Source organism: Ambystoma mexicanum, chromosome 14 (genome assembly GCF_040938575.1).
Source record: "Ambystoma mexicanum isolate Mex_15411 chromosome 14, UKY_AmexF1_1, whole genome shotgun sequence".
Lineage (NCBI taxonomy): Eukaryota > Metazoa > Chordata > Amphibia > Caudata > Ambystomatidae > Ambystoma > Ambystoma mexicanum.
In genome coordinates, this window is record NC_090940.1 from 15356720 (window position 1) to 15381785 (window position 25066).

General features: G+C 48.1%; 1 protein-coding gene across 1 annotated transcript in view; it reads right to left on the reverse strand.

Annotated features, from left to right (window-relative positions):
• The window catches only part of MIPOL1 (mirror-image polydactyly 1), a 1528730-nt gene that overhangs the window by 766541 nt on the left and 737123 nt on the right, over positions 1–25066 (reverse strand). The window contains exon 8 of the mRNA XM_069638413.1: positions 16745–16915. Coding sequence (XP_069494514.1) covers positions 16745–16915 — 171 coding nt within the window. The remainder of the gene's footprint in view (positions 1–16744; positions 16916–25066) is intronic.

Below are 25066 nucleotides of genomic sequence, written 5' to 3' on the forward strand. Positions count from 1 at the left end.
GCCTATACCAATAAACTGATCTATAGCTGCATATCTTTTCTATCCCCAAGTAGTTACCGGCCAGAGCACTTGCTCTTTCAAAAATTTATTACTGCAACACACTTTTCCTTGGCTCCTCGGAACATAACCTAAACAAACTCCAGGTGCTACAGAACAACTCATTAAGAGCAGCACTCAGTCTCCCAAAATCATGCCACATCTCCACACACAGACATAACGCCAACTGGTTACTCATCTGTGACAGAATCACTCTACGGACCCTGGCCATCACCCACAAATGCCTCACCAATGCAGCCCCGAAATACCTGGCTAAAAAATCTGCTTACACCAACCCACACGCACTACCAGATCATCGCATTCACACAACTTGGTGGTCCCAAGATACAATCTAAAAACAGCAGGAGAGGCCAGCTTCCTAGTCCAAGCTGCCAAACATTGGAACTCTATCCCCATCCCCCTCAGACAGGAACCCTCCTTCTTCACTTTTAAAGCTGGTGTAAAAAAACTGGTTGAGTAACAAACCGCCCCAGTAAGAAGTACTCATTAGGCCTACCGTACATTGTCTATCCTTTGCTCAATCGCCAGTTAGCCTACTATTGTATTTCATTTCCTGCTTCCCAGATTTCGACCCATATGTAACCAGGGTCCTTTCTGGTTTCTGTATTCTTGTTGTTTCCAAGCTGTTTGCCCATCCATGTCTACAACCTTACGCTTTCAAACGCCCAGTTACCTCAGGGTTAGGCGCGCAATACAAATAATAAACAAATAAAAAATACAAATACGCCCTCCTGATTTACACTGCACCTGAACATTCGAATGTTCATGTAGTCGCCTACGCAGCATCAAACGTCCCTCAGGTAAACCACAGGACCATCATCGATTTCGATCCACCAGGTCGAGTGCAGAAGATAAATCCACTGCGGCTAGGTGGATCGCTTTGTACTGTTTCACCTAGACCTATTCATAGACATTTGATAATAAAGGCATTTAAACTGGTCCCATGGCCTTTCCTAAACCCTGTTTGGGTTTTTTGAATCCGACCAGTCCTCAACTGCCATTCCTCCAGATGCCACAGCAAGTTAGATGCCAAAATCTTGCTGTCGGCTTCAAGGACAGTTATGGGGCGATCATGTTTGGCTTCTGATCGCCTCCCCCTTTTAAAGATTGGTATAATGTACGACGCTTGCCAAGTTGGTGGAAGTTGTCTTCTCTCAATCACGTCATCAAAAATACATTTTAGCCCACCCTCAAATAGTCGATTAGAAAATGGATTTGGCCCAGGGGCCCTGCAGTTACTTGACTTTATAATTAGGCTATATATGATATATTGAACCTTTAAGACCCCTGAGTCAGCCAAATGCCTACGTTCATGTTTGCAGGGGTCTCTATTTGCATAAAGACCCTCAAAATGCAGAATCCTGTCCCTTCCAGAGACTGCTTTTACCTCCATTTCCACAAACCCCAGATTCCAAGCATTTCTAGTAGATCAAAAGGCGGCAGAGTTATTTTCTTTCAAGCAATGGAACATTAATTCTGCATCAACCTGCATAAGGATCGCTTTATAACCCCTCAACCAATACTTATAACACTGAGCTTCTGCGGTGTTTGAGCGCGTTATGCTCGGAATCGCAGCACTCATCACCCTTTTCCTTTCTGCAACACCAGGATTGAGCCTGTGCTTTTCCTTACAGGCTCTACTCGCATTCTTCCTGCTTCTGCACAGCTCTCCCAATGCCGCCCACAAGGAACTGCTCCGGGATTCTGCAAAGCAATCAAGAGTGAATGCGCGAAGCTCCCAATCGTCACCAGTGAACTCCCCAACACTCACCAGATGATCATTCAACTTGGGGATGTTGGACTGGTTCCATATAACACGATTGAGGAAGTTACATCATAGCTTATATTCTGAGAACGAACATTAAGATCAAATAGACATTCAAGCATACTATGATCACGCCACGCGCTCTCCTCACATTTACATTCAGTACATCTTTCAAAGAGGAATGAGTCCACAAAAATGTAGTCCAGCGTCGAGGACTCTGGCCCACTGTGCCAGGTTATTTCACCTGTTGTGTCCCCATCTGTTGCTCCATTTATCATAACCAGAGCAAGGGCATTAAGCCCTCCTCCCCACAAACTACCACTGGTTAATTCTTTTACTCATCACACAGAACCACCATCTCCTTTTCACCATATAAACAATTGGAATTAAGTTCACCAAGTACTAACAGGTGGCCCTCAGGTTGAGTACATGACCACTGTACACAATGTCATTCAGCTTGGACGGCATCTCCTCAGCGGCACCTATTCCAGATGCCAATAAACAGGAATCAATACAAACAGCCCCATTCCACCTTTATGTTTCAAAGCAAACTCTGTGGCTAGGGGCCCTTGGAATATTTCAGGTTGATCAATGATGTCAAAGCCACATTCCTTCTTGTAAAGTGTGAGAAGTCTGCCATATGGTCGGCCTCGCTGCCCTTCCTAGCTAGTTGATCATCCCACACAGAACTCTCAAGCAGCCAGGCCCTTCTGGAGACGCACGATATCAAATTTATGCAGAACAGTACACAATTCAGGGTTAGGGAAAAAGGTGTGCAGGGCCCCTCGTGTTCCAAGACAGAAGCCCTAAACACTCATTGTTAAAGACGATGATTGGCGAATTTAGGATTGCTAAAGTTGAACAAGGAAGCTGGCAACCAACCCCAGTCTTGCACTCTCTCATCCCTTGGTCTGTCCAGTCCCACAAATGTTACATGTCTGAGGTTATTCAAACCCTCCCTTGTGGGAGCCCCTGAGGATTTCATTTCATGATTAAAGATCTTATAGTTGTTGTACGATTCCCAAGCGTCTCAGTGATGGTGCTTCTCGCGTGATGAGGTCATCCACAACTCTTGAATCTAAACGAACTAAAGACGAAGAAATTGTACTCACATTTAAAACGTCAGATAGTAACGACAGGATAGCGGGCCTATTTCGTGAGAGTCGCCCATCATCTTTAAATGTACTCTCGAATAAGATTTTGCATGGGGAGCATGCATCTTTGGTCATACTTAAAGTGGGCGCTCGAAGGCCCACTTGCGTTGAATTGTCCTTATTCCACACCCTTGTCATTTAACTTTTATGCTCAGACATACCACTCTGCCTAATAGAACCACAGTGGCCTTTGTTGACGGTCTCAGTGCCTCTTACTCCTTTCGATGGTTGGATCCTCCCCCTCTCACCGCATGGTTATTGAGGGTTGATTAGAATCTTTCATAAGGGTGCCCCGCCCCTATGTTATATTTGGGTAGATTACCTAGCAGGAGGTTTCCATTCCTACCCTCGAATGCTACTTCCCTTCTTATTTCCGAAGACTCGGTTCCTGGATGTGTGCGTCCAAGTGAGTGAGTAAAACCCACGGTGTCCCCTGAAGTTAGTTCATAGTCAATCGATGGATCATGGGTCTCTAGAAACCTGTTTCTATTTTGAAGGCGAGAGTCACAGGGTACTCTCACTCTAACCACCTGTGTTGCTTGCGTCTAAAGCCACCTGATCCGTTTGCGCTGGAGAGTCATACTCGCTTGAGCCCGGTCTGTCAGCCATTGGCTCAAGAGTTACTTGTGACGATAGCACCTGTTTTGTTTGTGCTTCAGGGTCGTAGTTCCCGCATCCCACGAAGTTGGACCCACCCAAAAGCTCAGAGTGCCCATAGAGACTTCACAAGAGGCATCGGAGTAACAGAGTGGCCAGGTGTCATATGCTCACTCATATTGAAGGAGATCCTTTTGCAAGGATCCTGTTCATACGGTGTGGCCATGGATACTCACACTATCATCCATTAGATTCACTTGCAGGTTGTCCTCGGCTTCATCCTCCGAGAAATTATCGATTACCACCACGGGAGATTTGTCCAAAGCACACCTTACGGCACCCCGAGTGACTTCCTATTGTCTTTCAAATTCTCAATGATAGTCAGATTACGCATGACTTTCCGTAATGAGCGCCTACTGTTGGTGTTTTTCCTATTTTTCAACTTCTGAGCGACAATGTTCTTACTTTTTTACAGGTTATTTTTTGTGGGTAAACACCTGTGGATCCGAGGACTCGTCCCCTTGGGTAAACAGAGTGCCCCCTGCATTATCTACGGTAACAACTTCCCAATTAGTGTTAACCGATGATGCAGCAGCGTTTTGAAGTAATACAATGGCTTGGCTCAAATCCGAGAGGTCCTTCTGCATATATCCAGTAATGTCAAATGTGTTAGTCCAAATCTCTAACTTATTTTGAATTGCTCCTAATGCGATACTGTGCATCCGGACTTCTGATTTAATATCTTCAAATAATGATGCAAAGGTGGATGAACAAGTTACTCTCTTACCTGGTAACGTTCTTTCGATGGGATGGTCCGACGACGTATTCCATATCTATGACAGGTAATGTCCACAGCTGTGCTGCTTCGGAAAATTTTCAGCGTCTGGGTCGATGACGTCTATGCGCCGTCCCAGAGGACCTCCTCCGACGGCCGACGTCACCCGATGTGATAAGTAGGACGCACGATGCCCGTAGCCTCAGTTGTAGTTTTTTCCCCCAGAACGTGTGACACCAGTTTTCTGCCAGTCAGACACACCAGGCCTTGCGGAAAGCAAGCTGCAATCGCATAAAAATTTCTGCATCGGGGAAGGTAGGGAGGGAGCGATATGGAATACGTTGTTGGACCATCCCATCGGATGAATGTTACCAGGTAAGAGGGTAACTTGTTCTTCGAGGGGATTGGGTCCCTCAACGTATTCCATATCTATGACAGACTCCCAAAGCAGTCCCAAGCAAGGAGGTGGGAAAGAATTTAGAACACAAATTTAGCATGCCCAATCAAATTGCGGAAATAAAGGACTACCTTACCAAAGGCCAGATCCTGCCCTCGGATGGAATCGAGGGAGTAGTGACGTACAAAAGTATGTACCGAAGCCCAGGTGGCTGCATCACAGATGTGACTAATAGGAACACCCCTCTGCAGGGCAGTAGACGCAGCCACTCCACTGGTAGAATGGGCCCGCAAGCCAGCCGGAGGGTCCTTACCCGCCAAGCGGTAATACTCGGAGATAGCTAAAATAATCCAACGAGACAAAGTCTGTTTCGTCACAGCTTGTCCCAAACCCTTTCCAGCGTAACCAATGAAAAGTTGATCGTCCACACTGACCCGGGACATGCGCGAAATATAAAAGCTCAACGCTCTCCTAGGATCAAGCCTATGGAGCCTCTCCTCTTCCTTACCAGGATGTGGAGGAGGATAGAACGCTGGAAGAACAACCTTCTGGCTCAAATGAAATTCCGAAACCACCTTCGGAAGAAAGGAAGGACGAACTCTAAGGACAACCCTGTCCTTATGAAACACAGTGAAGGGTGGCTCAACTGAAAGTGCCTGTAACTCACTCTACGAGCGTGAGTAACCGCAACCAAAAACAGTTTTCAGAGTTAACAGTCTCAAAGGGCAAGAATGCAAAGGCTCAAACGGAGCACCCATAAGAAACTTAAGAGCAAGGTTCAAATCCCAACCGGGCACCAGAAAAGGTGACGGAGGGAACACATTAGTGATCCCTTTCAAAAACTGAGAAATTAAAGGAATATTCAAATAGGAACATTCTTCAGACGAGTGCTTAAATATGGACAGCGCCGCCAGGTAACCTTTAATGGTCCCCACTTGCAAGCCCCTGTGGGCCAAGGAAAGCAAAAAAGACAGAACCATGGGAATGTCACACTCAAAAGGATCCACATTCTTAACTCTGCACCAGTCGCAGAACTTCCATCAACGGCAACGGTACAGAGACTTGGTTGCCGGTCGCCTGGCCGAGAGCAACACCTCCATCACGTCTTCCGGGAGGTCCCAATCCTTATACCTCAACCTTTCAGAAGCCAAGCGTGAAGGTTGAGGGATCTGACCTCTGGATGGAGAACCTGACCCCCCTCCTGTGAGAGCAGATCATCTCGGTAGGGAAGACGACGTGGAGTGCAGATGGACAAGTCAAGAAGGTACGGTTACCACGTCCTCCGGGCCCACGCTGGAGCAATGAGGATCATCCGGGAACCGAAACTCCGTAACCTCTGCAGTACTTGCGGGATGACAGGGACTGGAGGAAACGTGTACAGCAGTGGGAATGACCACTCCACCACGAATGTGTCTCCTAAGGCTCCTTTTGGAGGAAATTCCCGCGAGCAGAACCTTTCGCACTTCCAGTTGACACTGGAGGCGAAGAGAGCCTCTTGAGGGGTCCCCCAAAGGGCAACGATCTCCAGGAGAATCTCACTCCCACTCGTGAGAGATCGTGCTCTGCCTGCTCAGAGCGTCCGCCGTCTCATTGTCGTCTCCGGCCAGATGAACAGCCGAGATCGAAACTTCCTGCTGGATGGCCCAGAACTCGAGCAGCATCGCCTTCCTGCACAGAGGAAGTGACCCTGCCCCCCCCTTTTTTTTGAGGTAGTGCATGGCCACCGTGTTGTCTGTTAGAATTAGGACACACTTTCCTCGCACAGTCGGCAGAAAAGCCTTCATGGCTAGCCTGACGACCCTCAGCTCCAACAGATTGATATGGAGTCTGGACTCCGACGGAGACCAACGACCGCTGACTGTCAACTCGTTGGCATGAGCTCCCCATCCCGTGAGGGATGCTTCCATCACGATTGTCACCTCCGGCCAGGGCAGCCAAAATGGGGCCCCCTTCATCAGATTGCCTTTGACGGCCCACCACAAAAGGTCCTGGGCGACCGAGGGCGGCACCTGAACAGGGTCCGACATCCTGCCGGAGGACTGAGACCACTGGAGCTTGAGTGCCCATTGCAAAGATCTCATCCGCAACCTGGCCTCTGGCACCAGAAGAATGCAGGATGCCATGAGGCCGAGCAGTCTCAAGAACTCGGACGCTGGGAGATTCTGGGCAAGTTGAAACTTGTGCACCATCTGCTGAATGTGAAGAGCCCTCACCTGGGGAGGAAAACACAGCCCCAGGGATGTGTCGAGCACTGCTCCGATGTACTGTAGCCGCTGTGTTGGCGTCAAATGGGACTTCTTTACATTGAGGGAGAAGCCCAGCTTGTGAAGGGAGTGGCAGGTGACGGACAGATGATCCAGGACTTGCTCGGGAGAGCTCCCCCTGATCAACCAATTGTCCAGGTAGGGGTAGATGTGAATCCCCCCTTTCCTGAGATGCGCTGCCACCACCACCATGAGCTTGGTGAAACCCCTCAGGGCGGAGGTCAATCCGAACGGCAGGACCCGAAACTGAAAGTGCGAGTCGCCAACCGCGAACCTCAGGTACTTCTTGTGCTTGGGATGGATCGGCACATGGACGTAAGCGTCCTTGAGGTCGAGAGACACCAACCAGTCCTGAAGTTGAAGGGCCTGGAGGACTTGAAAGAGAGAAACCATCTTGAACTTGTCCTTCCTGAGGAGTTTGTTCAAACTGCGCAAGTCCATGATGGGTCTCAATCCCCCGTCTTTCTTCGAAATCAAAAAATAAAGGGAATACCATCCCTTGTTCCTCTCCGCTACAGGCACCAGTTCTATGGCGCCTTTCTCCAGCAGGGCTTGAATTTCCTGCGCAAGGAGTGGATCCGGACTCTGCAAAGAGAGGTTCCTAGGTGGATTGTCGCGAGGCCTCTGCCGAAAAGGAAGACAGTAGCCGTGGGTTATGATCTCCAGAACCCACCCATCTGAAGTAATGGCACGCCACTCTACAAGATGCTGCGCCAGCCTTCCCCCAACCGGCGAACCATGGGACCTGGCCTCATGACTGAGTGGTAGCAGCTGCGGCGTTGCCTTAGGGCAAAGAGGCAACTGCCCGAGCGGCCTTGGCACCTCAAGTACCCTGTTTTCCACCTCTGGTACTCTTACGGTGGCCTCTTTGACTGACAGCTCCTCTTGCTTTACTGAAGGACGAGTAATAGCGAAAGGAACCTCCCCTCCAAAGGCGGAGGTTGTCGAACTGCAGCGCCCAACGACTTTGCCGCAACTTTGGAGGTCTGCAACCTCTCAAGGCTCTGGTCAGCCTTGCTGTCAAAAAGATGTTCACCATCAAAGGGCATTTTGAGGAGCTGGGACTGCACATCAGAAGCGAACCCAGACTTCCGCAACCACGCAAACCTGCGTATTATGGTGCTCGCCACCATGGACCGGCTGACACAATCTGCCATGTCCAAACCCGACTGAACGGCCTCACACATGGCATCCTTGCCATCCTGGACCATAGCAAGGAAACCATCCCGTTCCTCCCCTTCGGGAATATGTTCAGCCGCTAATGCAACACAGTTCCACAGAGTGTGTGTGAAACGAGACAAGGCACATACGGAGTTGGCCGCCTGAAGCGCCATACCCCCTGAAGAAAACACTTTCTTCGCCCAGCCGTCAAAACGTTTGTCGTCCCTATCCGGAGGGATGGTAGGATACGACGCCTGCTTTGCTGGGGCCGTAGCCGCCTGCACCACCAAACTCTCCGGAGTGGGGTGCCTGGACAAGTAGCAGGGGTCGCTACTGGCTGGACGGTATTTTCGCGACAAAGACTTGCCCACTGCCGGGAGACTCTCCGAAGCAGTCCAAGCCGCTGCCAACCTTCTCTGCAGAGCCATATGAAACGGCAGTACCGGGTCAGTGGGGGGACCAAGATCAAGGATGTCCGTGAGATCATCCTGAACAAACTCCCCTGGGGGTGCCAACCATCCCAAGTACTCGGTGACCCGAGACATAAGGCGCTGGTACGAAGAATCGGCATGAGTGCCAGGCTCCGGCCTACAAAACTCCACCTCCGGAGAGGTGTCCAGTCCACTGGCATCAGGCAGTGACTGCCTCAGGTCATCAAATTGGCTATGGCCCGAGAGAAGCTCATCTTGCACCGTAACTGGAACCAAGCCATCATCAAAGCCTTCATCACCCTCTGAAATGTACTCCAGGCGGTGAGATGAAGACACCTGGGGACCAAAGCTATGCCTGACCTTAGCCAGAGCCTTTCTAGGGGCTAACCCCGTGCCACGGGGCCCCTCCGACACCACCGCCTCGAACGAGTCGGCACCGAGAGAATTGGCATCGACGTCGAGCGAATCGACGTCGAGCGAATCGGCGTCGATGTCAGCTGCAGAGCCGCCAGCATCGACGGCGTCGACACATGCCTCGAAGCCTGAGCTCCGAGCGTGTCTCTCGACGACCTAGGCGCCGACAGCGTCGATGACCCCCCTCGGAGGCGGAGCCTCGAGAGAGATCGTCGATGACCTTGGCGCCACAGGCGTCGACGTCTTCCTCGAAGACGGCACAGGATCACGTGGTCTCGAGCACGGGGACCTGAAATGGGCATGGCGAGAACGGCTACCCTTGTCCAAGCGGGACCTCTCCCGCGAGCCGTGCTGACCACCCGAGCCCGAAGGCGTACGAGCGGTGAAGACGAGGTAGACATCGTCACGAACAGGTTTTCACAAAAACCGAACAGGTTCAAAGGACCGAGAAGAATACAACAAACTCCAAAGAGTCGAGGTGTACCGAGATTCACGAAGCGAACACGTTCGCGGAGAAAAGGCTACGGGCGTCGTGCATCCTACTTATCACATCGGGTGACGTCGGCCGTCGGAGGAGGTCCTCGGGGACGCTGCATCGACGTCATCGATGCAGGACGCAGACGCCGAAAATTTTCCAAAGCAGCACAGCTGTGGACATTACCTGTCATAGATATGGAATACGTCGGAGGACCCAATCCCCTCGAAATGACTTTACTCAAGGCTACGCTACCAGAGCTCCTTGTGCATCAGCTCCCGGTCCATTACAATCTTCATCTGGTAATGAGTACTGTAAGAAAGGCATGGCAACAAAGTAAGACAGACACAAGTGATCACAGTTCAAGGGTGTTTATTAAACTGTAAAATGGGTGCGCTAAACGCCCAATCTAAACCTAAATCTAAGATGCAAGCTACGACCATCAAATAACAAGACCGTCCTATTAGAGTCTAGTCAACTAAGAAACCTATTTCCAATCCTTACTGCTATGCTGTTCACAAGAAAAGAAAGAAGTGTTCACAAAATGATAAGTCTGAATGTTATTGCCGGTGTCTCCCTTCCCCATGTTTTTACCACGGGACAAGGGGGTACTCTGGAGCACAGCACACTCCTGGGCTTTTCTGACACAAGATTACACTTCCTTTTCTCAATATCATGGACTTCTGTGCCCAAATCTCTTCTCATGCAAAGCCTCTTGCTTCAGAAGGCCTGATATGCCAAAACAACAAAACAAAAGTTCCTTTGGATAACTTTCACATCAGGTGATTACTCTTCACCCTAGGATCCCCATCAGCCGGGTTCCGGTCCCCCTCTCACTCGTAAGCCTCCATCAATTGGGCTCGGACCAACCATTCACTGTGGACATTCCTCAGTCGGGTTCATACTTGCCATCACAATGTTGCTCACTTAGCTTCTTCACAAGTTTTCTCTTGACGTTCCTTGTTTGGGTTCACTATCGTCTTTCCAATCACAATCTCCTTATTTGTAATATTCAAAAGTCTAAATGTCTTTTGAAACAACCACCTTTAAATTAGATCACCCTCATCCAGGCTCAGACCTTCCACAGCTCTTGCCAAGTTTATACAAAGACTTCCGAAGGGTGATCACGTCTTGCTCGGTCACTTTGTTAGCCTATAGCAAGTGCGTGTTCATTCACAAAAAAAACACAACATTCCCCTTCGCCGGGCGCAAACGCCTGTTTCCCAATTTCATACTCATCGAAAATACCTCTGCAACATGTCAAGGACTTCCGATTTTACAAGGGGTTTGGCAGGACACTTGTATGACCACCTTGACACCTCACGCCGGCCTTCCCTATGGCCTCTTGGTACTTGGAGTTTCAGTACAGTCTCTTTGTTCACAAAAATTCTTTGGATCTTAATCTTCTTAATGTCGCCACTGCAACCTTGAGTCATTCCGGCCCACTATCTGGTTCTTCCGACTCACTGGCTGTGCTGAACTCGCAGGTTTTTCTTTTGCCACTGGAGTCAAGGACGGTGCCACAATGGTAACCACATCTCCCAACCCTGGCTATCAGTGCGGGAGGGTTCCATGTACCACTAATATCCGTCACAACATTTGCCAGCTACGATTCCCGGTCTTATGTTTCTTTTGTTTGAGGCTTCACAGGTCTGGGTTGAAAAGGGCAAGGGCAACTCCTCCCTCCTTGATGTCCTTTCAGGTTTCTCTGCCTTTCTTCTCCGTTTGAACTGCTGTCCTGGAATATCCGTTTCCTCGTGCGTTTGGCCCCGCTCAAAATGTGCTCTTGTGCTCCGACTTTTATCCCAGTGGGGAAGGGAAAGGGCAGCCAGATGTGTGTAGTTGTCGGAAATTACCTGACTCTGCCTGACGCCTGTGTTGGGACATGTCAGGTGAACGGCTCTGGTATTAGTCTGTTGTCACTCACTTTGTGAAAAAGTGTTTGTGTTGGAAAAGGGGGGGGGGGGTAGAGTTTCTAAATATCCTACTGGACTGGATGGGGAAAAGGTGTCATAAGGAAGGGGATACCACGTCTCAACCTTTGGTATCCCACCTCCACTCCCCGAAGACCCCCCCATGCAGGTGATCCTCCCGCACTAGTCCACCTGCACCAACTGGATCCAATAGCAATGGCCGTGTCCTGGCCACCTAAATGACAGAGCCCTGGAGACTAATAAGTGAGACCCCTTCAGGTTTCTCACAGCACTCTCCTTTTTCTTGTCCTCAGATGTGGTGTGGACGCATACAATGAAATTGATGCCCCACTGATTTCGCTGTCCTTATCAGTGTAAAAGGAGGGAGAACAGGTTGCCCCATTTCGCTTTGCACAGACCGGCCAGTCCACCTTTGCTAACATTTCCGTGTCAGTGATGGATTTAATTAAGGGACGAGTAGGCGGGTCAGTACTTGTACTTATCTGAAATTGACAGTCACTGTTTTTTGATGCATTAAGAAGAGCCATGTAAAAAACACCTCTCACAGATGATAGCTCTTTAGTCGCCTTGATGGCTTCTGAATTAGTGTGTGGCTTTTCAGAAATAATCTAGGGGCGTGATCTTCGACCAGTGAGGTCGGCAATGGGAGATCACTGGCCATTTGTAACCTTTGTTCAAGAATGGTGTGGTCTGTTGTTTTCCATAAACTTCTCAACTTGTGCATTCTAATGAGGTCAGTGTAAGAACAATGAATAACTGACAAAACTTTTGCTGTATATTAGGTCTAAGATCTCACCGACCAGATTGTTTGAATAGGTCCAGTGATCAACCTTCACACAGGCTCTGCCACGTGGGATCCTGGAGTCGCTTCCTATGCGTCCTGAAGTGAACTGCAAGGAACTGCTCAGCGAACCACTCGGCACTCTACTCAGCACTCCGCTCCACTGGTGCCCAGAATGTAGTATGTAGCTCCTGCTGCCAGAAAGTTCAATGAAATGCGAAGACAGACCGTAGCGAAACTGGTTTCCATGGATACGCAAGTTCAGACCGTAGCGAAACTGGTTCCCATGGATACGCAAGTTCAGACCGTAGCGAAACTGGTTCCGACGGATATGCAAGTTCTGACCGTAGGGAAACTGGTTCCCACGGATCCGCAAGTTCAGACCGTATCGAAACTGGTTCCCACGGATACGCAAGTTCTTTATTACTGTAGAAGAATTAAAACGCCTTTGAAATCCCATTTCTTAAGCCCCTCTCCCAATCCCCCTGTGACTTTACGTATGCACCCCATCTTCTTTTGTTGGGCCCCAAGCATCCCTCTGAAGTCAACCTGCCCCCAGTGCCGTTTACCATTTACCCACTGGAATCGCACAAGGTTCCTGCAGAAAAATAAAAAGGACTGAAAACGGCCCACCTTAAAGGGCCAAACTCTTTTGCCCTCTCCAGGCTACCCTTGCCTTCTCTGCATGGGATTTTGAGCACAGGATAACATGGCTGTTTCTAGCTGTCAAGAGACTCAGGGCGCTATGCACCATGGGAGATACATATGTGGGGTGGGCACACCCTTCTCAGTCAAATTCTTTAAAAACTATTGGGCAGGTGTACACACATGCAAAAAAAAGGAATTTCGGCAACTATTTGCGCCCAACTTGTTTCTTATTTGGTGAAAAAAATCAGCCAGTGGTCTCCGCTCTGCGCCTGTTCACAGGATGCACATTTCTCTCTCCATAACAACGAATGGTGTCGCTCCAAAACTGCTTTTTTTACTAGGCTTAGTAACTTTACAACCATTTGCCGAATTGGACCAGTTTGTGAGTGGCATTGCCGACATTTGTTTTGAAAAACTACAGCCAGTTCCGTCCAGTGAGTCTCAAGTTATTAGCAATAGAATATTCCCCAAGTCAACAGAGAGAGAGGGGGGGGGGGAGAGGAAGAGAGAGAGAGAGAGAGAGAGAGAGAGAGAGAGAGAGAGAGAGAGAAACACCTAATCACAGATGGCAAAGCTAGAATGTTCCCCAAAGTCAATGGTTGATGGTTTCACCTGCCTATAGGGCAGCGACTGATGTCCTAGAACATATATAGACAGAGAGAGAGAGACCAACCACAGAGGGTGAAGCGTAGAATGTTCCTCAAAAGTCAATGGTTTATGGGTTTTGCCTGCCTATAGGGTGGCGACTGATCTCTTAGAACATATATATATAGAGAGAGAGAGAGAGAGAGAGAGAGAGAGAGAGAGAGAGAGAGAGAGAGAACGCCCAACCACAGACAGTTCCACGCACAGTGTGAAGATCTGGGTGATGGGCAGGTGGTCATCAGACTGTAGAGAGTGCTTAACGCACTAAGCTGACACTATGCGATAACTGGTCTTTTTGTGCATATGAGTCTTTTATACTGCGTACATCACCAGCATAGTGGTCTTTGAGCACCGAGCTTTGCCAGTAAGGAGGGAGGCTGCCATGGGGGCAGGCCGTGGTCTGCGGAGTGAAATGGAAAAATGCTCAAGGAGAGCGAGAAACAGAAAGAGTGGGAAAGGTCAGGGGGACAAGAAAGAACAGACAACTCACAATATGTAGGGAAATGAAAACAGACGGGTGGGTGTTCGTTGGGATAAGTGTATGGTTTTTAGTGCTTTCACTGGGAGGAAATGTAACGAAAAGATGGGACGAGGGCTTCCCTTATTGGCTGCCAGTCATTAGTGTGGTGGTGATGTTAGGTTAAGCCATGCTGTGGATGTGTGATGGCCTTGAGGTGAGCTCAAGAGTTCCTGGGAGTTGTGGGGGCCACTAACCAGATCATTATATTGGATTGCTTTCTGCAAACAGCGATGTGGGGGGCTGTGGCAAAGCCAAACCTGGTGATGCAGGAGTCAGAAATGGACTGCCTGCAGAATGAGTGTTGGGAGGGGAGGGGGCAGAAAAGGAGAGATTGAGAGAGCCGAAGCTCCCCACCCGAAGCATCCAGACTGGACTCGGGTGCAGAAGGGTAAACGAATGCAGCGAGAGAGGATTTAACCAGAGGCTGGGATGGGAAATAAATCACAGTAGGCTGGGCCATGGGAGACATCCATACAAACCTACTAAAGTCTAGAAAGGATACTTCTGTGTCACGTGTTGCGATGGCTCAATCACAGTAGCCTCTCCTTAAACCAAGTGTATGAAATATACCTCTGGTGCTAGTTTGTACAGTTGTGTAGTTGTTGCAGCCCCCCTTGTTCCCCTCCCTTGCCTTGTTGCGCTCTGAAACCCTTGTGTACGAGCGCGATACAAATACACTATCATATCACATATCACCTTTCAAGAGGCAATCACAATCCGAGTCCCTGGTACAAGCTGTATCTGGGGGAATTGCTGGGCATCTAAACACAGTTGGGCAAATAGATGCTGCCCAGTGAGTGAGCCTGTGGAAGGTGCCAGTATACAGCGACTGGCACACACCCATGCGCCCCCATGCGTCCACAGAGGTGTGTGTTCCCAAACACCGGCTGCTTCTAGCACCCGTCCCTTAGTTCCAATGTACATGGATGAACAGCTGCCCTGTGCTGCGGAATGGGGCACCCATGGAGCTGGAGGGCACACGTTCTAAGCAGAGGGGAGCAGAGCAAATACCAGGTGGGGTGGTAGGAGGCCAAAAGGGGCGACTGACAGGTGCCCTCGCCTCCCCACACATTCACTTCGGTTCCAGGGAAGCTACACTGGGGAGGAAGCATTAGCCAAATGGGTGGCAGTGCCGGGCAGGGAGCACATGAGGCTGTCACCCCCTTTAAGAAGCCACATGGGTGCCAAGTGGCCCTGCCCGGGAGGAATAATGTGTGTCCAGGTGGCTTTGATCAGGCCATCCAGGGCTGGACCAAATGGTGTGCCTCAGGCAAAATGTGCCAGTTAAATAACAGGATCCGTAGGCAGGAGAAGAGAACCTTACGCTCTGAATGGACCGCGCACTTTTTCAGCAAACGCTGAAAACCATTTTCTCTCCAATCCCACCCGCCCAACTTACAGAAATCAGGGGGACGCTGTTGAGAGTCGTGGGCAGCGGCATGGGACCCCCAGAACTCCTTATCATAGAACACCCAACAGCACTTAACAAACTGAACCCTGAATACTCGACCGTCATGGGCGGCACCCCAGTCCCAGTCTCACTCTCGGTCAAAACCCTGGGAGTCTATCTAGATGCCTCACTACCACTAACCAGACAAGTCAACACCATCGCCTCCTCAGTTGCAAACACCACCAAACTGCTTAACGCCTCAAGACCCTTCCTATCGCCACACGGTTGCCTGACGATCGCACGCGCCGATTAGTCTATTGCAATGCTCTATTGGCCGGCACCTCAGCCCACACCCGTGAATATCTGCAAGTCACACAAAATAATGCTCTAAGAGCTGCCCTCAACCTCCCCAAAACTGAACACATATCAGCCGCCCGCAGGAAGGTACACTGGCTCCTTCTCTTCAAGACCCTAACCAACACCCAGAGATGCATCTCCAAGTTGGCGCCACCCTACTGGTCTCAAAGATTCTCCAAACCGCAATAAAGCAGGCCCGTCAGAACCCCCTATGCACAAAGACTAGTTCAACCCACCTTAAAATGCGCCAAAGCAGGTGGCACAAGGTTCCCAGTCATTGCAGCCAAGCAATAGAACTCCCTCCCACTCAATCTCTGATCACAAGGCTCCTACTGGGCTTTCCGCAAAGGCCTCAAAACCAGGCACTTCAATTAACCCTCCTTGACTCTGGCATCCCTGCGCTTCCAGACCTCTGTAGCCTTAGGCATGCGCTCTTGAAGGAAATGTATGTACCTATGTGACTATATGCAACAATGTAACTACTGCAACAATGTAACACTGTAACCACCTATTGTGCCTAAGGGCCTCATGTAACCAGTTCTCCACAGCGCTCTGATGCCAGAGGGCTTGTGCGTGCTATACAAATGAATAAATAAATAAATGGGCTAGGAAGAAAGCTGCCATCAGGCACATGACGCTCCAGCCAGATAACATAAGAGGTTCCACTGACAAGGACCTGGAAAATGGAACTGCAGGAGTATCGTCATTGGCTGCTAAGGAGAACCTTGCTTTGGCTGGCCCGAGTGCCCACCTGCTGTTGGGAAGCATAACACACAGAATGGTATTGGTATCATGTTTAATAAAGCCTACTGCTTTTTATTGTACCTACAATCCGACTCTGGGTAATGGTTATGGATGCAATGAGTCACAGTTATGTACAACTTTGTATGCTTATCCTCAGTTTATGGACAGCATTCTGTCTGAGCCAGGCCCCAAATAAAGATGAGAAAAAGACCCCCGTGGTGGCCCATCGCCTTACCTGCATCTCGGCGGCGTCCCGCTCTGCCATCACAGCGCTCATCTCCTCCACAGTGATCTGCCTCCTTCGCTCCTGGGTCTTCAGGAGCCGGTCCATCAGGAGGGCCGCGTTGCGATCAATATCCTCCCGGCTGGCAGCCACGTGCACTCGGCCCAGGAGCTCCTGCAAGGGCTGCCAGGGGAAAGAGAGGGGGGTTACTCCAAGGCTGTGGGTCTCCAGTCTAAGACCTCAATGCCCCCTCAACCCCGGCTCCCTCCCCAAGGCGCTCATCAGGCTCGTTTCTTGGCCAGGCGGGGGGCGAACCGGGGCACAGAGGTAAATAGCTCAGGAGGGGGGGCACAGGAAGTGGCCCACCCAGCTGGCTACTCTCTGTTGACTTGTAGATGACTGTGATGCGTTCGGAATATGCAAACAAAGAAATGCATATTCCAAATGCAGCGTGTGAGGTGCTCTGGAGCCTCATTCCTTGTGTTGACAGCCTTTCAAGTGGGGCAATTTATAAGTGACAGCTCATTCAACAAGCTATTGTTTTTACACAGTTTACGCTTAACATTTCAGTGTTAAGCACTGAACATGGGGCATTTGTATTCACCAGGACAGCACAAGTATCGGCTGACCACACATATGCATTCTGCAAAGAGAATTAAAATGCCAATCTCAAAAAGTTTTAAACTATTTTCTTTATTTTTATGTCTCTTTATTTGACACACCAACACTTTTTTGTAATTACTTTTAGTTACATATGGAGTATCCCTGGGAAGGTTAACTCTAATTATCTGGCTTAAGTATTCTAGTGGCAGATTTGGGACATGGACCAAATACATCGGTTCAGCATCAAAGCTCTTTTCATTTTCTTAACAAGCCAACCACTGCCTAGTGCACACCAGATGGCACCTCAATTGACTCGGCACCTTGATTAGTAAAGCAGGGTTCATTGTGTGTCACCGAGCAGACAGTAGTCCATCATAATACAGTGATGTGTGTGCAACAGTGATTAGTGCGCTGCACAAGTCACCGCCCTGTTGCTTAATGGCATCTATGTGGCGCTCCCGTATGTAACAGAACATATGCCTGGAACGTTTTGTGTATGAGGCTCGGACGAGCATGCCATACTGTGCCCACACTTAATAAAGCAATCAAACAACTTGCCTCAAATTGTACATCCACAAGGCCAAACACCCTTTCTACACTGCTGCACCATGATTCTCACTAGCTGCAGGCCAGCAATAATAACAGATGCTAATGCCAGCTCTGTTAGATAAAGCATGGGCCTGCTCTTTTGTGGAAAAATAACCCTTGATGCCTGCGTAATAGTGAGGAGGTAGTGGCTGAAGAACTGTGGACCCTTTACCATGCATTAGAAGCCGGTTTGGTTTAAAACACTTCATCAGCTTATCACTGGTCAGGCTAAAGATTGTAAGAGGTACAATCCTTTCTGTGTATCCCTTCTGTGCATTGTTTATTGGGTGTCTCTTGTAAGGTATCCTGTCCGCTCTGTAAATATAATTCCCTAAAGATGTTTCTGTATTGGGGTTGGGCATGCCCACACTGAGATCCAGCCTTTCTTCATCTAATATTCTCCGAGAAACAAAAAACAATAGAGCCCTTGTACCCCATTTGAGTGGAAGATGTTCCTGCAAATTCATATTAGCACCCAACAACTTTAGCTGTTCGAATAAGTATGCATGGTGCATGGTTAGATATACTTGAATGTTAGGGTGAGTGTTGTGAACGTGATGTGAGCACCAAGCCATGCGTCTGCTGTTATGAATTTAGAGATTCACACATACAATCCTTTTATCACAGAATTGTTTAAGAATATAGAGATCTCTGATCACTTCTATATTCCTGAAATGCTCTGTGGTTTAATGCAAAGCATACATGAACCATCATTGGTGTGTAGAGGAGGTCCCAAGCACGGCCCGCACTCAAATCATTCATTTTGAAATATCAGGAACTTTCACGCCGAAATATGTGACGTTTGATGAGCAAAGCATCATCAACAGCAGAGAGCCGCAGTGGGGCTCTGCCCAGTACCTATCAGACTGACAGCACTTATTGAAGTACCTGCACATAAGAAACCTTGGACAGTAAGGTACCCATTGAGGAAACCATATCGACAAGTGAGACAAACTGACGATTGCCAAAACACAATGCCTGAAGAAGCCAAGAAGGTCCTAAAGGAAGACAAATGGTGACGTCACAGGAACCAGGACTGACTCACATATAGAAGATATGACAACCTGCGAATGATGAAAAGAGATGAAACACCATGGATAAGGGACATCATGAACCTAAAGTGAAATAACAATGTCAAATGTAAGAAGCTTATGCCATGAGCGTGATGAAGATATGCAGCCAGTTTACACATGTAAATATGCTTGGAACCGCAAGAAAGCTAAGAAAATGGTGCAGCTTGCTATGCTTAGTAGTAAGATAGATTGCGGCAAGCTCCACCTTTACATATCTACCTCAAAAAGAAGCACTTTATATAAGTATACTTCCACTATGCACAACAGCAGAATCAACCAAAGGTAAATAAAGGTCTCACGAGAAGGAGCTCCTCAGCACGTAAATCGAAAACTAAGGACAGCGAGAAACTGAGACGCATGCAAACCGTGCCAAGAAGCCAAGGTCGCATCGGCTGAAATAGACCAACAGTAGATACAATTAATGAAGTAAAGAACAGACTATCCTGTTCAGAGAGGTCAAGATAGGCCACAGAAGGCAGGTGGTGGGCAAAACTAAAATCAAATACACTAATTGCATGGAGAATGAGATGATTTCACGGTGTCTGAATCACGTGACCAGCCAAGGGAGAAGAGATTAAACTTTTACACCTACGTGTGGCCTTGTGCCATGCACAGATATCTGAGCTTTTCCAGACAGAGATGCAGCCTCGAGGCCAACCACAAAGAAATAATTGACACATGACCACTGAGGTGATGGTTGATTGTAGCAATAATTGGAGGAAGGCTGGGGGAGCAGACGAGCACCCTGCACCTGGCCGGCTATACTGCAAGCTGCTAAGCTAGTGGAAAAGTATGAGTAGCGTTGTTACCAACCAAATCATAGTGGACCAAGTAATCTATGGTCCTATAGTTAGTAGAACCAATGAGACGTCATACTTTTAGTGACGTCCACAGTAGCCATTTTGAAGTAAGGGTTTAGATGCCCCACCTGACACTGTTTATCTAATCCCCTCACTCTGTTACCATATACAGATATAGCACCTATATTAAAGTTACCTTCCTAGAACCAATAGAATTGCACGCAACATTTTAAGCATTACACATCAGCGATGATGAGTTTTTAGTATAAAAGATGTGTTTTTTATGAAGTTCGTTGGAGTTGTTGAAGCGAGAAGGAAGATCGAGCGATTGCTGATGTTCATGAACTCCCTGTTTTTTGTACTTGTCATTAAACAGACTCCCTTTGCCAAACCATTGAGTTGTCATTATTGATTTGATGCTAGAGTATTAATCTGCATCACCATCCATTTCACGGGTGCTGCTACTCATCTTAAAGTGCTACTGGGCAACCCCCAGCTTTATGGGCCGGTTGGGGTCCTAGTGCACACTTTGTAGCAGAGATAGGATGGTTTATCAATTATCGATTAGAAAAGACACCCATTGACCGTCGACATAAAGTAACTCAAGGTCCTCGGCAATATCACGAGTCCTAAGTAGACCGAGAAGCTCCCCGTAGATAGTGGCTAGATTAAATTGTAAAACCTGCAGGTTGAGTCTGAAGGAACCTGTGTTTCACCCACGAACCCCTTCCCACTTCTATGAAGAGCCGATCGAGCGAAAAGCAGGAGTGGCAGTGACGAAGGCGGTGATCCCGAGGATCCAGAGAGGAAAACATGCGAACAGTAAGTGAAAAAGACTGAACACTTTGGCAAATAGTTGCATGCCTTAGAACAAGTAGGGGAAGGTAACGGTGGGAGGCGGGACAAAAATAAAGTTAGAGATAGAGTAGAATGTATATATATAAGGGGAAGGAAATAGTGACTCGAGGGTGACCGAGCAATACATAGAGGATACCGGAAGGATACCCGAGCATAGAAGAGGGTACCAGGTGGATACCTGAGCAGAGAGGATACGCCCAAATATCTACGCTTTAATATAGCAGTTAGAAGAAGCCTGCATTCAAAGTCCTGAATAAAATAGGACGAAATAGGAGACCAAAATAGTTAGACATTTTTTAAAGGAATGGGCTTGTCTAGTCTGTCACATCTGTTTTATGGTTTTTTTCCTCTTCTTTCTCTTTTTCTTTCCTTTTTCTCTCTGACGTCATAAAAAATAAGAAATTTTGGAGGAATTAGCATGAAAATTACGCGATTATTTAACTAAGACACCAAATACTATGAATCAATGATTGTTATGTGAAAAAGAAAAAATATTTTTGTGGAAAACGAGATTGGAGCTTGCGACGATTGGTGCTCGCTCATATTGTTGGAGTTGGTTAAGAAACGTAAAAGCATAACAAAGTGTTATATAAAGAGAACGTCAACAGATTTAAGCATGGAAGACGTTACACCATTAATACACATGTGCAAGCAGTTGCCAAAACATGCACCTAAGCTGAAAAAGTACAATGCAGAATGGGTTAAGGGAATCACCAACAAAATGTTTATGCCATGGCCCCAAGGTGGATCGCTGTCTAAAATGGTCCTGCAACATATGACGACATATTTGCATGCCACGTACACTGGCAAAAAGTTAGATAAACGCCTAGCTATTATAGAACTTTGGAAGATGTACCAACAGGATAAGATGGAGGAGCCGCCCTTAGATTGGATACTTAACATGTGCACAGAGGGGGGTGAGATGCCTTCCGCACCACCCGCCCCGTCAAACAAAAAGTTAAGTCAGTAAAGACGAAGGATTATACCCGCTAAGGGAACTTAAAGCAGCCACGGGATATAGTAACCCGGCATATGAGTCACCTACGCAAAGTAGTGACGAAACCCCAGACAAAGACAGAGATAGAGATATCACCTCCAAAGTCCTGAGGGACAAGGAGAGGTGCTAAAAAGGATATTAAGCCCAAGTAAGTACATCTCCAGATACGAATAGAGAGGGTAAAAGATGGAAAGGAGATGAGGATAGAACTGATGAGATAGCATCCACACAGAACAAATGGATGGGAGGTCAGATTCTATTGAAAGTCAATGGTAAAGGCATTGAGGACGTGAGACAAAAGGGAGAGCCAGACGATTTACAAAGAAAAGAGAAGGAAAAGGAAAGAGGATTGAGAGACGAAAGGATCAGGAAAAAAGATAGGCAGAGACGAGAGCAGTTGTATCGCGAGGAGCAAGAAATGAAACACGATCATAAGCAGAGAGCAGCCAATGATCAGGTGTCATGCATGCTGGACGCTACGCTCGTAGAACAGCTAGACCGTTCTACTCCAAATGGAGGCTATTCGATACGTTACCGGGAAAACGACGTTTACACTTTTCACGTCGCTAACTTCACGTGACTTTTGCTTCGTCACGTGAACTACGGTATCACGTATTTAAGCAGCGTAGAAACTTCACTCGCTGCTTCTGATCGTCTCTATTGGCGTCGTGTAGCTGAACCTCTGATCTACATCCTGGTATATTCCTACAGCTACTTTTGGGCCTTCGATAGCGTGTGTTCCGCCACACGCTGATTCCTGGAGCTATCCCTTCGCGTGCTATTCCACACGCGCTCTTCGTCTGCAAGTGCGGCCGGCCCAGGCTGCGTGAATCCTGCCCGCGTGTAAAATCCACACGCGCTCTTTGTCTTCATACGCGGCTGGCCAAGGCTGCGTAAATCCTGCCCGCGTGTAACATCCACACGCGCTCTTCGTCTTCAAGTGCGGCCGGCCCAGGCTGCGTGAATCCTGCCCGCGTGTAAAGTCCACACGCGCTCTTTGTCTTCATACGCGGCTGGCCAAGGCTGCGTAAATCCTGCCCGCGTGTAACATCCACACGCGCTCTTCGTCTTCAAGTGCGGCTGGCCCAGGCTGCGTGAATCCTGCCCGCGTGTAAAATCCACACGCGCTCTTCGTCTTCAAGTGCGGCTGGCCAAGGCTGCGCGAACCCTGCCCGCGTGTAAATCCACACGCGCACGTTGTCTTCACACGCAGCTGGCCCAGGCTGCGCGATTCCTGCCCGCGTGTAAATCCACACGCTCACGTTGTCTTCAAACACTATTTTCTTCTAACTCCTGCATCTGTGGAATTAACAGAAGGATTGATCCCTAAGTGGGAAGGAAGCCTTTCAAGGATTATTGGAAGTGACTTTGAACTGAACTTTGGACGCTATCCTGTGGTGAATTCAACCCGTATCTAGCGTGAGCCTCGTTCCGTCCGGGATAAGTCTCCCTTACTAATTTTCCCTTCCCTGTCGTTTTGTTCTTCATTTCAAATCCATCAAGAGACTTCTGGATTGTTCTACCCAGAGATACAGGTCAGTGTGATCATTCCTGTCATTATCTAACTCATCATACTCAGGTTGGAGCAGTTATTCATGATACTTTAATTTGTCCTAGGCTGGATTACTATACCTTACCCACGCCCTTTCCAGTGATCCATCGCTCTGCCTGTTTTATCAGCCAGAGGGTTGTATCATTTGGAAGGTCTTTGTTGACTTCACGACTATCAAGTCGGGTGAACAGGGATCCGGAAGACCCTACCTCCTGTATCCTTTTGAATATTGTATCCTTTTCGGTTGATACTTTGGTGCATTCTGACATCAGGAGAGGCAAGAACAGTGGAGAATAGAAGAACAACAAAAGATAAGGGAGAAGACAATAAAAAGACAAAGGGATGAGGAAATACAGACGGCAAATGAACGTAGAGATGCAAAGAAACGGGAAGAAAATGGGGTCAGAGAGGAAGTGCAGAGAATTCTATGACGACATAGAACGTAAGCGAAGACAGAGAGCACGTGATCTTGAATATCTGGAAAGCGAGGTTAAAAAACCCGATCCAGTAGTAGATTGGTAAGACGTAGAAGAATTATTTCCTGAGTACGATTCAGTACCAGGCACGTCTAGGGCATATATCGAGGATGACTTCGACACCAGAAGCATCAGAGAGACGATCGATAGAATATATGATGAAATGGGTCCAGAACAAGTAGCCCAAGGGAGAGGAGAGGACGAGCGTCTTGAGAGCACTCAGCTGTACGATACTGGGGATGCCTCTCGAAGTAGTAGAAATAGAGAGCTGTCCCTAGATAGGTTGACACTAAATAGGAAGGAGGAAGATGAGGAGTTGCACGAGTTGGGCACAGACAATATCAGACACAGAAAGCGAGGAATATGAGGAAAATGAAGAAGAGAGGAGACACGAAAACTGCTTCTCCCGAGGAAAAGGGATAAGATGGTCAGATTCTAGCGAGTCTGCACCTAAGGCATCAGAGTCAGCCACACAGTCAGACCGACACAAAGGAGTTTCTTACGGTCAGAGGGGGGTGTTTCCACCACCCTATGTGAGCTGACTAAGGACATTGCCAGGTAGACAGGGATGTGGGACTATCACCCCTGCAGTGGATAGAAAAATGATGAGAGAGGAAAAGGAGTGCCACGTATTACAATTCCTGATGCTCGAGAAAGGAGGGACAAGGCCACAGTATATTCCATGGCTACACATGGACAGAGAAAATCTGAAAAATAAGCTTCAATGTTAACCTTGTGTGCCGGAAAATAGATACATGACCTACAAAAAATGACGAGAGGGAACACGATGGCTATTGGAGATATTAAGGGTCTTTTAATTGCCATACTTGTTGATCGAGCTGATGATGTGTGGATACGTGCAGGCTAACCTGGCGTGACTACAGTTAATACTGCACACGATGGAGCGTCATTTAACAATTGCAGAGCCGCGGTATGGAAAGCATTACAATTGCTATACCCGGATACATCTGACATGGGAGCCATAGTGACACGAAAAATGAAGGAGTCAGAAGATCCTTTGCTCTACATTCAGAATTTCCAAGATGCTTGGGTATTGGAAATGTGTGAATCTTGGGGGAAATCCATACCTGTGTTTTACCATATATTATGCTAAGGGCTTCCAAATCACGTGCAGAAGCAGCTCAAGAAATTGGTAGGAATTGAGGCCAAACCGTGATCTGAAATACAGTTGACCATAGCTCACTATTGCAGATTGCTGCAGGAGAAGAATCGCAAAAAAGAGCCTGCACGAAAAGCCGAAGAGGCAAAATTAGTAAAGAAAAAACTGTCAAGTATGCCATTGAAGGGTCAATGATAACCAGCACAGACGGATCGAACATACAGCAGGTCAATAATCAACAGCAGGTTAATCGGGACAGTAATGGGT